General features: G+C 39.6%; 1 protein-coding gene across 2 annotated transcripts in view; it reads right to left on the bottom strand.

Moving 5' to 3' along the window:
* Positions 1–17,585, bottom strand: part of KIF15 (kinesin family member 15) — a 67,831-nt gene that overhangs the window by 6,029 nt on the left and 44,217 nt on the right. For both annotated transcript variants that reach the window (XM_058556503.1, XM_058556505.1), the window contains exons 21-30: positions 14,323–14,473; positions 14,031–14,116; positions 12,931–13,000; positions 12,463–12,549; positions 11,751–11,855; positions 10,538–10,660; positions 5,409–5,555; positions 4,661–4,762; positions 4,196–4,360; positions 2,039–2,148 (exon numbers count right to left, since the gene is read on the bottom strand). In XM_058556503.1, the coding sequence (XP_058412486.1) occupies positions 2,039–2,148; positions 4,196–4,360; positions 4,661–4,762; positions 5,409–5,555; positions 10,538–10,660; positions 11,751–11,855; positions 12,463–12,549; positions 12,931–13,000; positions 14,031–14,116; positions 14,323–14,473 (1,146 nt within the window). The remainder of the gene's footprint in view (positions 1–2,038; positions 2,149–4,195; positions 4,361–4,660; positions 4,763–5,408; positions 5,556–10,537; positions 10,661–11,750; positions 11,856–12,462; positions 12,550–12,930; positions 13,001–14,030; positions 14,117–14,322; positions 14,474–17,585) is intronic.

Below are 17,585 nucleotides of genomic sequence, written 5' to 3'. Positions count from 1 at the left end.
AGCTTCCCATGTATGCTGACACCGTGTATGCTGGTGGTTGGGGAATCCAACCACCAGCCATAAATCTCTTCATGGTAAAGGAATGCTCCTCTATATAAAGAAAATTACATTCTGGATGATATATCAGTATCGTGTGAATTTGATTAATGTGAGTCCATCTCTGTGAGCCTCACCAGGCCGACATAATAAATTGAGTTTCTGTGGGAAGCCCCTGGACCAGGGAGACATCCCCCCTAGGAGAACCTGCCTGAATGCTGCAGCATTCTTTAGGAATCTCTCTCTCACTGGTGAGTAAAAGATTGTTTCTTGAAAGAAAACAGAAGCTACATAGTTTCTTTCATTTAATGGCTCTGGCAACCTAGACAAAAATGGTAATGAGACCTCAATGAGGAAAACACCTGAAATCATTAGGGAAGATGTGTTTTCTGTGCTCTAATCCAGAGGTGAGTAAACTTTTTCTGTCAAGAACCACATAGAAAATATTCTAGGCATTGGGAACCATATGGTCTCTGTCACAGCTATTCAACTTGGCTGTTGTAACGCAAAATCAGCCATAGCAGTATTTAAATAAAAGGACAGGACTATGCTCCAATAAAACTTTATTTACCAAACAGGTTGTGGGCTGCATTTGACCTCTGGGCTACAGTTTTCTCATACTCTAATCTTTCACGAAGAAGGTTCTGCATGTCTCCTCATAAGGCACGGAAGATTATAAAATACAGTATTTTTAATTGTGGTTTTATAAATGATCTAGAAACATTCTATGTTCCATACTCTAACTCTTGATGAAATACAATATACCAAGTACAATGCTTTTCTTTAATATGACTGGACAGAGCATATGGAAACTAGGTAAGCAGACCATGGACCACCTGCATCAGAATCACCCAGAAGGGGAAGTAAAACCCCTAGAAGGGGACGCCACTAAAATGAGCATCTCCGATGCTAAAACTTAAGGAGAACCATTTGGGAATAGATTGTTAGCATGGCTACCAGTACCATCCTCAAATATCTGTGGTCTCACTTGGGTTTTGGACAGTGCATCTCAGGGCTGCTCCTGGACAGGGATGGGCAGTTGCAGGAGTGGGAAAGCATCTGTCAAGGGCCTTCTGCCAAGAGAAGAAGAGCAGACACCCCTAACCTGGGAAGCTGAATTCAGTACGGGCCTCCATCCCAAATAGAGACCCCCTTTGATTCATTTCAGCTTATTGCATAATGTTACAGGCCCTCCTCATCTACCATCCCTCACTCAGAAAGTTAATAGGCAAGATCATAATTCAACCTTGTATACTTAATAACTACCATTTATCGAGTGACTCCCCTCTGCCACATGCTGTAACCAACATTTTATACACGTTATTTTTGGTCTTTAAAACACCTTGTGAGAGAGCTATCATTTTCTTCATTTTATTGCTAAGGAAACTGAGGCACTAAGAGGTTAAAAAATGTGTCTAAAATCACACAACTTTCAAGAATCAGAGACAGGACATAGTCCGGGTGTGGTTGCCCGTGACACTGCTGTGCCATTAGCAAATACAACTAGAAAACTGCCTTAGCTGAAGCTAATACACATAAACACACACACAGAGATACCCAAACCGGAGGGAACGCTCCTCTGTAAAGCTCCTGCCCAGGAGCCTTCCCTAGACCATGAATCATGAAGCAAAACCAACTGGTAGGAAGTTCTCCCTTTTCCTGCAGAACCTCTTGAACCTTGTCTTGTTGACGTATTTGTTCCTCTGCCCTCCTCTCCCCCACAAATAGAAGTAGATAGTTTGGTTCAAGTATTTCACGTTTGAAATTCATTTCAATAGCTCTACAACAATACAAAGAGTAGGCAAGATCATGAATGCCTTATCCTCCTACTCTGGAAAAAGCAAGATACTCATCAGACCTGATTCAAAAGCAACCGATGGAGCATCTCCTGGGTTAGTGGGAAACATCATACACACTGTGAAACCAATTCCAACGTCACTCATTTAACTCTACCCAGGCAGGCCGAGATTTAGCCCATAGAGTTCTGGTGGCTCTTTCTCACCTGCTGTCCTTTTGTCTTTTAACATCATCCAGCTGACCCTGCAGGAGCCAGTTTTTCTCTCTCAACTGCTCAGCTTCCAGGCGTAGGTTTTCCATTTCACACAACTGCTCCTAATAACAATCCAAATCATGTCTTTTCAGAAAACACATTACAGTAGGCATTATTTTGCTCCCCACGGCCATGGGTAGACGGGTATTTCTCTTTGAAGCTCCTCCTATACACAGAACACTGCACTGGGTATCACTGGATAAAGAGTAGACTACTATATATCAAGCTCTGGGGAGCCTGGAACTGTGATTCACTTTCATATCCACAGCATCTTACACATAGTCTCTTATCAGTATCACATAATTCATTAAAATTCCTTTCTGAGAAAAGATGACAAAAAGCATCTACTTTGGTAAATGTTCTATTTAATAGATTCTAATTAAAAAACAAAAACAAACCCAGGGGCCGGCCCTGTGGCATAGTGCTTAAGTCTGGCACGCTCCACTCTGGCAGCCTGGGTTCGTTGGTTCGGATCCCAGGCATGGACCTACAACACTCATCAAGCCGTACTGTGGCAGTGTCCCACATACAAAATGGAAGAAGGTTGGCATAGATGTTAGCTCAGGGCTAATCTTCCTCAACCAAAAAAAACAGGAGGGCTGGCCCCATGGCTTAGCGGTTAAGTGTGCGTGCTCCGCTACTGGCGGCCCAGGTTCGGATTCCGGGCGTGCACTGACGCACCGCTTCTCCAGCCATGCTGAGGCCGCGTCCCACATACAGCAACTAGAAGGATGTGCAACTATGACATACAGCTATCTACTGGGGCTTTGGGGGAAAAAAAAAGGAGGAGGATTGGCAATAGATGTTAGCTCAGAGCCGGTCTTCCTCAGCAAAAAGAGGAGGATTAGCATGGATGTTAGCTCAGGGCTGATGTTCCTCACAAAAAAATAAATAAATAACAAAAAGAGGAAGATTGGCAACATATGTTACCTCAGAGTGAATCTTCCTCACCAAAAAAAACCCCAAAAAACAAACTGATGTGCCACAGCCCATCCCTCAAAATACTTAAGTGGATTTTAATTTGAAAATCATGAGCATAACCATCCAGAAGAAATACATACTTGTCTGTAAGGAGTGTCCTTTTTGATTTACTTCAACTTGTCTGCTGTTTGATTTCTTTTAACCTGACCCAATTTCTTCTAAGTACCAAGATCATGCCAATTTGGATGACAGCCCCATTCCTGAGACAGCAGCATACTGAGAGCTGCCCTGAATAAAAACGCCAGGAATGATCCTCTCCACGAGAAACAAAGCTGAAGAGTGATACCATCTTCACATACTTTACGTCACTTGGTTACAGTAAGCTAATTTTGTTCCTAAACAAAAACTCACTGTAGAGCAATGACGTCACAGGCTAAATGGTATCTTCTATGGAGGATCACATTCTCCCTACCCACTCCCACCCCCACAAACCTACACATCACCTACCCAAGCACTCTTCCACACACCTCCCACCCCTAAATGCTACTCTAAACACACTCTCCCCACACACAAACACCATACCCCCAGGCACCTGGATTAAAAAAACTAGAAGGAAGTTTAAAGAAATGGCAAACAAGAGAAATGTATTTTTAATTATCGTAGACAAAAGCAAATCTCTCTAATATATAAAGAATGCCTACAAATCATTAAGAAAAAGTCCAACAATAGAAAAATGAGTAAAGAATATGGTTCACAGAAAGAGAAAAACAAAAGATGCTCAATCTTATTCCTAATAAGAAAAATACAAATTTAAAACTACAGTGAGACAACATGCTTTAGCTATTAAATTGGCAAAGATCTAAAAGTCAAACAGCACTGTGATGAGAGTAATTGGTGCAGCCTACATGATATGATACCATCATATAAAAAACAAATGGAGCAGGGAGACAATGCTTACAGACTTGGTTATATATGCACTGAAAAACTCTAAAAAGCTAAATAAGAAACTGACTACACTGGAAGCCTCCAGGGACAGCAAACCAGGTAACTTAGAGTCAAGGGTGACAGGAAGCCTGTTCTCTGTCTACCCTTGAATTGTGTGGCTTTTGAATTTTGTATCCTCAGTAATCATGAAACATACTGCTTATTTTAAAGCATTAAACTTATTGAAAATAATTACCCAGTTACCTTCATTCTGAGGATTTCAGCGTTTTTGACTTCTCTGTCTTCATTTAGCTTTGTTACAAGATGCTGCAAAGAAATCTTAGAGGCTCTTCCATCTTCTATCTCTTGTTCTTGTGTTTCCAGGAGTTTTGCCAAATGTGTTTGAAAATGAGGTGGTGTTTTAGGGCTCTAAAATAAAATCGAATTTGATCCAAATACCCAATTAAGTGACGTTATAAAGATATCATTTTAAATGTAGATGCCAAGCATATAGAAAATACCCAGGCTCTTTAGCTTGTTATTCTAATTCTTGTCCAAGTAAAACAAATAAAACACTGGTACCTTTTTATCAAGTAAAAAGCAGAAAAGGTGTCAGGGAAAATCTTTTTCTATAAAAAGACAGAGCTGTGGTCTTAGTAAATTTCCAAACTTTTATCACTCACAAAACTGTTTATTCCTCCTGAAACCCACTCTCTTTCTGAGAAGTACCTGGGGATACTCAGCAGCAAAATCCATCACATGTTCTAGTTGCCTCATTTTGAAGTTATATTCATTCTTTTTCTGTTCTACTTCCTCTTTCTTTTGGTTTAGCTGGAAAAATTGAAGAGATGTAAGGTTACCAGTCAGAAAATAAAATGGGGCACATGGTCCAATTAGGACAGACAATCTTCCCAAGGCATGTAGAAATAGGCTTTTCATGTTATCTTTTCAGGACCTGATGAATAATTTGAAAAGCAGTAACATATTAAAATAAAACCACAACAATTTTTAAAGTAATAAACTGTAAAATCTGAGGCTGCCATTTGTGTCTATATACCTTAGTTGCTACTATAACCCTCTCATCTTCCATTCCCTCACAAATTTATTTACACTTGAAAAAAAAAACTTTCTTTTTAAGCTTCACAAGTAATCAAAGGGTCTTTTGAGGAAAATTACGAAATATAAAACAACAGCCAAAAAGAGGATAAAAATCAGTCATAACCCTACTGGTGGTTAGAACTTGCTGGCACATGTCAAGGGTCAAGGGCAGAAGCAAGACAGCCAAGCAAATCTAAGCTCACAGCACAGCTGCCCAACTACCTAAGATTAATTACCTAAGTGCCTTGATAGCCCACCTGTCTGTATATACAGAGTTAGCCTAGGCAGGACGTCATGACGACAACCTCAACAACTCTGCAGTCCTCCTGCCCGCCGCCGGCCAGCCCCATCCTGAGCGACACTTCCCCCTATATCTCACCTCCTGCTGAAGTTCCTGGATGAGGGCCTCCTTCCTGGCCAGTTCCTCCTGGGTAGACTGCAGTAGCCCCGACTGCTTTTCCGAGTCCTTGGTGAGCACGCTCAGCTGCTCAGTGGTATAAGCCAGGTCCTCACAGAGCATCTCCTTCTGTTAGGGGACAATCCCCACACAAGGAGAATTTCTTAATTGTGGTACTCCAATAAGGATTCGCAAATCAATATTTAATTATTGAAAGGTTAAGAAAGTTTTAAGAATTTTTTTTTGCTGGTGTGCTAATTCATTCCAAGACAAACCAAGCAGTTAATATTTAAGCGAACAGGTCTAGAGGTGAATATTATAGTAAATTCACATAGCTATCCCAATTGAAGTTTAATTGCATTCCCATCACCCCCAGGATCTCTAACCTGATCTCTCTTTCCTCGGGAAGATTCGAGGCATAGGTCTCTAGCTTACCTGTTGTCTCACCAATTGCCTTCAGTCCTTTATACACTGGAAGGTAAACAGCTGTAAAGATGAGTACCCCTCAGCTAGTTGGGGAGGGGCTGGGCAGTTTAACAGACTGTGATACATAGTTACAGGCCACCAAAGTTTAAGCGGAGTAGCTTGATGGAAAGTGGCAGAGGGAATTAGAAGTCCTGTAGGTTGCATATGTAATTCCTGTGTGCACAGTATATGTAATCCCTACCAAATTTGAGCAGAATCTGCTTACTCTAACTTTCCAAATGTGCATATATATGCATATATATAATAATATATATAGTTATATATACATTAATATAAACAATATTATAGATACAATAATTGTGTGTGTATATATACATATATTCTTGATATATCACAAATATTTTTACATGTACTAACTCTTCTATTATATCATTTTCATTGGGTGGGCTATATTTCATGTTATGGATGCACCACAATTTAACTCATCACTAAATATTTTGGTTGATTTGAATTTTTTACTATTATATGAATTTTATACTCATATCTAGATTATTACTTTAGGTGAAATTTCTCAAAGTGCAAACTCCAAAGCATATGCAAAAAATTTAAGGCTGTGTGTTACAAGACCACCTCCCCAAAGGCTGAACTTAAACTTCACCAGAAGTTTGAGTAATTGCCCTTCTCTGCACATCTTCCTCGAGTTTTAATATTTGCCAGTTGTAAGATCACAAAATAGCTCTTATTTTAATTTGCATTTCTTTGATTTCAAAAAGGTTTCTTGGCTACTATAATTGCTCCTTTGGGGAACTACTCATACACCTCCTTATGTCCATTTTCCATCAGGGATGTCTTTGTCCTTTCTTGAGTCTTCTGACTCATAAGAGCTCTTCTATGTATTAAGGTGATGATCCCTTTGTCATCAGTTGTAAATATTTTCCCCCAGTCTATTGTTAGTCTTATTTTTAATATTGTATAATCTTTCCCTATGGTTTCTAACTTTAGTATCAAGATTTCTTTCAAAGAACCACTCAATTTCAAGATTAGATACGTATTCGTATTTTCTAATACTTCCAAGATTTCATCATTTATACAGAACTCTAATCCATCCAGAATTTGTTTGGTTTTGGTAAGACCCTAACCATACCTTCTCAAATTCGTGAGACAATTTTCCCAGCACATTTACTGAATCAATCCATCCTTTCTTCCTGTCATGAAATACCCCTTTACCATTACACTAAACCCCTCGCATTCACTGCGGTCTATTTGCGGATGTTCAAAGTTGTTGCAATGATCTCTTCCTATCACCTGTCCCATGGAAATAGTTATCATCTAGGTCACAAGTCCCTCCTCATTATTTTTCTAAGTTTTCACAAGAAATCTTTTGTATTTATTCCAAAGGAACTTTAAAATCATCTGGTCAAATTTTTAAAATTGGGATTTGGATTAGAATTACAAAAATTTCTAAACTAATGTCTCAGCAATATTGGGCCTTCCTGTTCAAGTCTCTCTTTGGATCCCTTTATCCACGTCTCTTTTCACGTCCCTTAGAAAGTTTTATGTCCTTAAATTTTCTCCCTAAGATTTTGATACACTTTGTTGTTTCTGTGAACAAGACTTTTTTTTTTTTTATCCCATTATGTTTTTTAACTGGTCGTTACTGATATATAGTAAAGCTATTCTTTTTTTTAAAATTTCTTTTCATATTCCTTAGACAAGTTTTATGCCCTTAACAGTTATTACATATTCTCCCCTCAGGTTTTTTTTTTGTTTGTGAGGAAGATCAGCCGTGAGCTAACATCCATGCCAATCCTTCTCTTTTTGCTGAGGAAGACCAGCCCTGAGCTAACATCTATTGCCAATCCTCCTTCCTTTTTTTCCCCAAAGCCCCAGTAGATAGTTGTATGTTATAGTTGCACATCCTTCTAGTTGCTGTATGTGGTATGCCACCTCAGCATGGCCCAACAAACGGTGCATCGGTGTGCGCCCAGGATCCGAACCCGGGTTGCCAGCACCAGAGTGCGCGCACTTAACTGCTAAGCCACGGGGCCGGCCCTCCTCTCAGGTTTTGATACTCTGTCGTTTTTGTGAATAGGACTTTTTAATCTCATTATATTTGAAAATGGTTATTGATGGTATATAGTAAATGTATTTTTTAATACTTAATTTATAACTGATTACTAAACTCATTTTTCTAATAGATATTCAGGCAATACTTTGGAGTTTCCATGTAGACACTCATATCCCTGCAAATAAGTCATTTTCTCTCAGTTTTTATAATATTTATATCTCACTTACTGCTCCCATTTCATTGCATTGGCTGGGAGCACACGTTGTTGAAAAACAATGATATATAAACAATTTGAATGAAAATTCACATACCACAGCCAAAAATATAGATTTTAGCTAATAAATATGGAAGATAACTAGAAAGGGAATGTGAACTGGCTGTGTGTGGGGTCAATTCCACTTGAATCTAAGATACTTCAATATGCGTAGTCACAATTTTTTTTTTTTTTTATGTGAGGAGATCAGCCCTGTGCTAACATCCATGCCAATCCTCCTCTTTTTTTGCTGAGGAAGACTGGCCCTGGGCTAACATACGTGCCCATCTTCCTCCACTTTATATGGGATGCTGCCACAGCATGGCTTGCCAAGCAGTGCATCGGTGCATGCCCGGGATCCGAACTGGCAAACCCCGGGCCGCCGCAGCGGAGTGAGCACACTTAACCGCTTGCACCACGGGGCCGGCCCCACAATTTTTTTTTAAGAAGGAAAGAGAAAGAAAGAGAGAGAGACCAAAAGAGATAGAGGAAGTAAGGAAGAGCTTTTAGGTAAACTGCCACGAGCTCTCATCATCCAGCTACTGCCACCCAAATAGCTAGATTTCCCTTTTTACTCTGGCAATAGGCAGTGTGCAATTTTTAGTCTACATTTTATACTTTATACATGGCTTTTGTGGACTAAGTTTTCAATTAGTCTCCTAAAAATATTCCCAGCTAACACATAGTGAGCACTTACAAGGTGCCAGGCAGTGTTCTAAGCACTTTCCATATATGACCTCATCTCATCTTCACAACATCTTATGTGATAGGCAGTATTGTTATCTCTACTTTAGAGATGTGACAAATGAGGCACAGAGACAAATGTAACTTTCACAAGGTCACACAGCCAGAATTCAGACTCCTAAGAAGTCCAACTTGACAGCCTGTGCTCTTAACAACTTACTATTCTACTCTTATTTTCCTTTGACCCGGATTTTAGTTGTCTATTTTAATCTTCTTACATCATATGTATATCAGCAGCTTCAAATCCTTTCTGGGATACAGCAGGATATAAATACAAATTACTGGGTATATCCACCTTAGATATCTATCCCTATAGGTTCTTAAAGTTTAAAACAAGTACGTATAGAATTTATTTCCTTAACTTTCCTCAGGCCTCTATTTTCTCCATCTTAGAGGTACAGAGAACCATCTTCAGTCACCCAGGCTAGAAACCTTGGTGCCCATTCTGACTGCTTTCTCTCGTCACACCATATATCCCAATGGACACCAACAACTGTCAACTGTAGTTCTGAAACACTACTCAACTCTATCTCACCCAGTATTCCCACTAGCACTTCTTGGTTCAGACCTTATCGCCTTCTGCCTGGGCTTCAAGTCTATGCAGTCCTGGTTTCCTAAAACATACAGCAGATGCTCTGTAAGACCCTTCACTACACAGACTCCGTCCATCTCCACCTCAACTCTCACACACAACTGTTCCCCTTGCTGGGGATGCCCCGCAAACACAGTTCACAGCTGCCAAGCTTCCCTCCCTAGCAAAGTCTTGTACAAATACTATCTCCTCTGGGAAGCTCTTTGGAATTCTCCAAGCATAATTACTCCCCTCTCTCCATTTTCTATGCTCCCAGGTCATTTACTACATCATAATACATCTATCTCTTAAGCTAGATTGAATGCTTTGAGGTAAGTAACAGTGTTTCAATCATTCTTCCACTCCCAAATGCCAGGCCAGGTACAGGCTGTATGATAGGTGGGTTCAATAAATATTTGTTGAATTTGTTTCATGGGTAGCATAGTTTACCTATGAAAGTCTAGCAAGAAAACTTTATTTCTAAAGCAAGTACAGAGGAGTATACACAGTGGGTTACCATCTGTGTAAAAAAAAGAAGGAAACTGAAGGTATATAGGATTTGCCTAAAATACCTCTGGAAAGATACACTTGAGGGAATGTATATTGCTCTATATATTTTGAATTTTGAAACATATGACAGTACTGCTTAATTTTAAAAAAGATAAATTTACATCAGCAACAAAAAAAATTAAAACCTACTTTAGCTAAAACACAAGAGACAAGTTGTTAACCAGCCCTTTCTTTGCTCCCTGCTGCTACCATCACACCCAAGTAAATGCAGTTTCCACTCTGCTCCCCATTTGGAAGAGGGTCAGTTATAGGAAATTACCACGCTGTTAGCACAAATGAATGAAAATAAATCAACTAGATAAAATATAACAATTTTAGTGTTATCTACTAATTGCCTAACTACTCTAGGAAAAATGGCTCTAATTATTACTCATTCCTTTAAAAAAATCCTCTATTTATTCACTAATAATCTCCATACACACATATACACATTGACAAGGAATAAAGCAAAAAAAACAGTCATGATTGTTAACATCTACCTCTATGTCCTCAGAGAGTATTCTCAGCCTAAGGGTTTCCTTCAGGTCCAGAATCTCCACTTCCTGTCTCTTAATCAATACTTTGCTCTCTTCTTTGTCAACCAAAGTAGAATTGTATTTGCACTGCAGAAAAGAAAGTCATGATACAAGAGCTGTCTGCTTTATTATCAGTTTATTTTTAGATTAAAATAACTTAAGAATGAGTCTAAGTTCCAAGGCGATGGCCAGATTAACACAAATTAATTCAATACTTGTTGAATGAAGGAATGGAAAGATAAATGCATGAATGGTGAAGAGAAGTGGAAAAATCCCACAGGCATCAGTGAAAAAAACACCTGATTTTGCCATCTTTATCAGGAGACTGCCTTCAGAAATAAACGTGGAGGGGCCAGCCGGGTGGCGCAAGCGGTTAAGTGCGCACGCTCTGCGGCAGCCCAGGGTTCGCCGGTTCGGATCCTGGGCGCGCACGGACACACTGCTTGGCAAGCCATGCTGTGGTGGCGTCCCATATAAAGTGGAGGAAGATGGGCATGGATGTTAGCCCACGGCCAGTCTTCCTCAGCAAAAAGAGGAGGATTGGCAAATGTTAGCTCAGGGCCGATCTTCCTCAAAAAAAAAAAAAAAAGAAAGAAAGAAACGTGGAGTGCAGCAAGCTCCCTGTGGAGCAGAGGAGTGAGGAACATTGACAAAACCCTTACCTTGACCCAAGAGAAGGAAGAAGCATCGACATTCAACTCAGATATATATGCAGGAGAAATAAGTAGTTATTTTAGGAAATGATAAAGTCCAATAATGGAAAAACAAACTCACTTTCTACATAATTAATGTCTTGAATTTAACTAAAATGTGTTATTTTCTTCTTGAAGCACTTAGGAACACCACTACCCTTAACTATCACAGGCAACAACCAGACTGTTTCTGATCTAGTTTGGAACAATAAGTCCCAATTGGCACACAGAGAACACTGTTCCTGGGTCAGTGAAATCAGAGAAACGCTGCAGTCTACACTGCCTCTTGGAGATGCACACTGCACGTTAGCATATTAAAGGCTCTGCAAGTTCTGCAAATACAGAAATCTATTGAGCTTTAACTAGTATTTCCAAACCTGTTTGACCACAGAATCTTTTTTCTGGTGGAGCATTTGTTAATCTCGAGGAGTCTGTGGAGTGTCCCTCATGCTCAAATTTAATATCTGGTTGGTGACAGAACTTACATTTATATCCTTCAGTTCTTGCTTCAGGGTGTCTATAGTTTCTGTTTTCTCACAGATTGATGTTCTTAGCTCCTGGATCTGGCTCATGAGCTCTGCTACAACTTCCTGCCAAGGACAGAAACAATATCTTCACACCCAATGACTTTAAGGAAGAGATCATTTTTAAATAATAAATCATTTATCTTTCCTAATGACAACAAGAGAAGTCAATTTTATCTTAGCAAAATATCATATGTCAAATTACATCATTAATATTACCAAGTCAAATTTTAATGGCTTTATACTATTTTATTTAATATTTTGCTTTGGTTTTATTAATGAATAAGAGCTGGACATATAAGGAATTTATACCTAATTTTATACTTGGACATACATATTATGTCTATTAGTCTAGTAAAAGTCAATACCAGAGATTTGAGAATTTGTATCATGGGGCTCAACAAGAAAGGGTCACACTAATCACATCCTAGTTAAAAGGGGCAGGATGTGTTTTAGAAACATTGCCATCAAGAGTGACAGAACAGTTTGCACTTGAAGTTACGCAGAGAAATAACTTAAACAGAAGACCTCATTCTCTAGCAACCTTGGAAGATGAACAAGGCCTAAGTGCATACAGAAACACTAGCTATCAGTCACCTGGGAACAGGAGGCTGGAATGTTAAAGCAGCATTTACAAAGAAAATGCAGAGGAATATAGCTTCGACCTTACTACCTTGTCAGCATCTCTAGACTTCTCCAGAGAACTGATTACTTTTTCGGTAGCACATAAACTCTCTTCTAGTTTCTGTACTTTTGCCATCTATGGGGAAAAAAAAAAAACGTTTTTAAAAAAAGAATTAAATCACAAAGTTAACCACACATACATATAAAAAAAGGGAGTTGAAATCTGCTTTTCATATTATACATTGTACTCTAGGAGTAATACTTGAAAATGATAACTTGGGTTAAAAGACAACGATTTTGTGGTCTCTATCAGAGACTACCAACAAATTATGATTATAGCCATCTGGAGTTAGAAAAACAAGAGTTGAAAAATAATACAACCAACCAAAAATTCCATCTTTTTATTACCAATTTTAAACATCTGAAAGCTGAAACAGTTTTTATAATAAACCTCTTTAGACATCAGGAATAAAAGTTACGAATCTCAAATTTTAGAGTTAGAGTATAGGACATTTACCTGCTGCTCACACTTGGCCATCTCTTTCTGTTTCTCCTGACGTACAGCCTCAAGAACTTCTAAGATTTCTCTGGAAGAGAATTATTATCTTTTACTCACGACATCATTCAGTGGAAACAGGAACTGGGTCTATTCATACAGAAGAGATTCAGTGCAATGCAACTGAACTTTATGAGGCACATTTGGTGTCAGATGTCGTATTCCAGTAGGGGTCAGAAATAGGGGTCAGAAATTTGAACCATTTCTTCAACAACTATTTAATGAGAACCCATTTTTGTGCCATGACAGTTGATTTCTCTTCAGACTACTTAGGACTCCCTAACATAACATATAACAGTATTTCTTTATTACCTGTCATCTTGTGCTAGAATGTAAAATTCATGAGGATGGGGATGTTCTGCTCACTGTCTTACCTCCAAATGTTCTGGCATTTACCAGAATAGTGCCTGTCTTGTTGGATATCACTCAGTGTTTGAATGAATGACTAAATGTTAATTGTCTGTTTCCCAACTAGATGTATGCATCCTCTAGATGTATACACCACTGTATACCACGGCCTAGAAAAGAATCTGTCTTATATTAAGAACTCTGTAAGTATCTGTTGAATAAACAAATTCTTCTCATTAGAATAATAATCATCCTGTCGGCTGACGCCAAGAGGCTGACAGATTACCAAGGAAAAGAACTTGGAGACAGAGGGAAGAAAGACAATGGCATTCATATAAAGGGACCAAGAGGAAAAAAAGAGCAGCTAGAAAAAGAATAGTAGACATAGAAAGAAAAATCAGCCCCCATCTTCCAATTATAAAGGAAAGAAGTGATCTTATTATATATACTGTGATTTATTTATAGAAGGCCTTCAGTTCTGATCACAACCAATTGCTATTTATTTAAAAAGTACTATAGCTAATTATTGCATATTTTGAAAAATTAAGTTTCTCTACACAGCCATTTATACAAAATAATCTGATATTCATTATGGAATGCTTAAAAAAATAAATTTACAGGGTATTAGCAATAAAAAAAAAAAAACCCAAGATAAAGAATGTGGTAGTAAATGATATTCTAGTGAACTAATGGAAAAGATAAATAGCACTCACTTAGAACTGTTTTCTTTATCTTCTTCAAATTGTAATAATAATTTGTTATTGCGTTCTTTTTCTGCCTCAAAAAGCTCCATCAAATTCTAAAAGACAATGTTATATTAGATTTTAAGTAATAGTTACTAGCAATGTGTAGTCAACAAACATATCAAGTACCTTCTATGTGGCAGGCACGATGGGCCAGTACAGGAAGTTAGGAAGAGGTCAAAACAGTCCTTGCCCTGCACTCCAGTGAACAGTCACACATCCAGGACAAATTCACCAATAACCATTACCCTTCTTAACTTACATTCAGATCAGATTTCAGAGTTTCATTTTCTTTTTTGCAGTTTTGGAGGTTTTTTGAAAGTTGGTCAATTTCAAACTTCATTACTTCTTGTAAGTTGTCATAGGAATCCTGTAGGCAGGCTTTGGTCTCAAGAAGCTTTTCATTTTCTAATCTTTATCAGGAAAACATTTTCACAATGGTAAATATAAACATTAAATGTAGTTCTGCTAGTCAGATTATCTGCAGTTCAACTTCTCCCATTTACAGACCATTCCCAACTTAGAGAAGCCTTGACAGATATAAAGCTCCTCATAAACTTAAGTGAAATGTCCATGATGCACAAACATATAAGACACACTGGATCACAGAGCAGTTTGAGGGGGATGGAAAAAACAGGGTGGGCATGTTAGCCTATAGCCTTCTGCTTGCTCATTCTCTCTCCCACGGTTTCAACCAGACATGCTTAATTGATGGGCAATTTAGGCTGATGAGAGTCATTACATAACCCTCACATAAGCTAAAGACTGGCCATTAATTTAGTTTTGTTGATAGCTCAACTCTATCCATTCATCACATATTCTCCCAACTCTAGGAAGGTTTTTTGATGACAAATGTGGCTTTAATTTAAGCAAGAGAGAAAAATCCCTTGGTATAGAACTATCTTTTAATTCACATGATTATTATGTACTGCTTTTTAGGTTTTCATCCTCTCATTCCCTTCTGCAACATATTGTGACATGCTCAAACATCCAGAGGTCACACAGGAACTAGTAAACAACCAACCTGACCACTGGACCATCCAAGGCAGATGTCCCAGCTTGTACACAGAAGGTCATTAGACATAGATCTACCTGCTTTACTAACTCAAAGCAGAGCAGAAGCAGCACATTACAAAGTGGTATAAGTCAGTTGCTAAAGACAGATATATAGATCATAGATGGTGGGAGGGGAAATGTATTTATGATACAAACTGATATATAAAGCAGGCAAGATAATTCAAGAAACACATAGCAGTGCTGTGCAGTTTCATGCAGGGGCCTTAACAACCTTTGAGTGCCACAATGGAGTATAAGCAGCCCAATAAGTGATATACATAATGTTACAGCTGAGACACTGCAAAAAATTAAATTATGTCCAACATAAAAAGCAAGGAAGTACTTGATTTTTTTTTTTGAGGAAGATTAGCCCTGAGCTAACATCCATTGCCAATCCTCCTTTTTCTTGCTGAGGAAGATGGGCTAACATCCGTGCCCATCTTCCTCTACTTTATATGGGACACCCTCACAGCATGGCTCAATAAGCTGCAAATAGGTCTGCGCCAGAGATCGAAACCTGTGAACCCCAGGCCGCCGAAGTGGAGTACACGAACTTAACCGCTACACCACTGGGCCGGCCCCTTGATAATTTTAAGATAGAATTTAAGTACATAGCCAAATATAGTGGATTCTTAACATTTTTTTTTTTTTTTTTTTTGTGAGGAGATCAGCCCTGAGCTAACATCCGCCAATCCTCCTCTTTTTTTGCTGAGGAAGACGGCCCTGGGCTAACATCTGTGCCTATCTTCCTCCACTTTATATGGGACGCCGCCACAGCATGGCTTACCAAGCAGTGCGTCGGTGCGCGCCCGGGATCCGAACCAGCGAACCCCGGGCCGCCGCAGCGGAGCGCGCGCACTTAACCGCTTGCGCCACCGGGCCGGCCCCGATTCTTAACATTTTAAACCTAGTTCAACTCTGATATGTAAACATGAGGAAATTAAGATTCAATGAGATTAGTGGAGTGACTTTTTAAAAACTGATACAGGGCCGGCCCCGTGGCTTAGCGATTAAGTGCGTGCGCTCCACTGCTGGTGGCCCGGGTTCGGATTCCGGGCGCGCACTGACGCACCGCTTCTCCGGCCATGCTGAGGCCGCGTCCCACATACAGCAACTAGAAGGCTGTGCAACTATGACATACAACTATCTACTGGGGCTTTGGGGGGAAAAATAAATAAAAATAAATAAATAAAAAGATTAAAAAAAGAAAAAAACTGATACAAAACTAATTTATGACAAAGTCAAGATTAGATTCAGTGATTCAGATGTTAAAAACAAATGCCAGGTATAAGAAAAGGCAACAGTGCACCTGTGGTGATAAATGGCAACTGACTTGCAGCCTTGGTGTTGGGGATATAATAGCACAGGGGTGGTGGAGGTTGTGCTGATCCAAACAGCACACGCCCCTCTCTAAAGAGAAAGGAGCAATGGTTGCCATGCAGGAATGGGGGCCCAGTGCCACCAGACTGTCTTATTTTTATTTTTTGTGAGGAAGATTAGCCCTGAGCTAATATCTGTTGCCAATTCTCCTCTTTTTGCTGAGGAAGACTGGCCCTGGGCTAACATCCGCGCCTATCTTCCTCTACTTTGTATGTGGGACGCCTGCCACAGCGTGGCTTGATAAGTGATGTGTAGCTCCACACCTGGGATCCAAACCTGTGAACCCTGGGCTACCAGAGTGGAGCATGCAAACATAACCACTATGCCACCGGGCCAGCCCCTATCTTATTTTTAAGAAGATGCTGAAACATGGATTTTTATTAAAAAGCCCTCAATTTTAAAAATGCTATGTTAAACTTTTTTCTTTTTTCTGTGAGGAAGATTAGCCCTGAGCTAACATCTATTGCCAATCCTCCTCTTTTTGCTGAGGAAGACTGGCCCTGGGCTAACATCCATGCCCATCTTCCTCTACTTTATATATGGGATGCCTGCCACACTGTGGCTTGATAAGTGGCGTGTAGGTCTGCATCCAGGATCCGAACTTGCGAACCCTGGGCCTCCAAAGCAGGTGCGCGAACTTAACCACAATGCCACTGGGCTAGCCCTGTTAAACTTTTTTTTTAAACCATTCTGGCCCAACAAAAACATGTCTATGAGTGGATTTGGCCTGTAGATCTCAAGTTTTCTTCCTCTGTTTTCTTTTTTGCTGAGGAAGATTAGCCCTGAGCTAACATCTGTTGCCAGTCCTCCTCCTTTTTCCCTTGAGGAAGATTAGCCCTGAGGTAACACCTGTGCCAGTCTTCCTCTATTTGGTATGTGGGTCACCGACACAGCATGGCTGATGAGTGGTGTAGGTCTGTGCCTGGGATCTGAAGCTGCAAACCCGGGCCGCCAAAGGAGAGCATGCTGAACTTAACCACTATGCCATGGGGCCGGCCCCTCTTCCTCTATTTTAATTCCTTGTTGTACATTTAGAAAATACACCAGAGCTATAGATTTTAATCTTTGCAACTTCTATAAAAATTAAAT

This window comes from Diceros bicornis, chromosome 2 (genome assembly GCF_020826845.1).
Source record: "Diceros bicornis minor isolate mBicDic1 chromosome 2, mDicBic1.mat.cur, whole genome shotgun sequence".
Lineage (NCBI taxonomy): Eukaryota > Metazoa > Chordata > Mammalia > Perissodactyla > Rhinocerotidae > Diceros > Diceros bicornis.
This window is presented reverse-complemented; position numbering and strand designations above follow the sequence as displayed.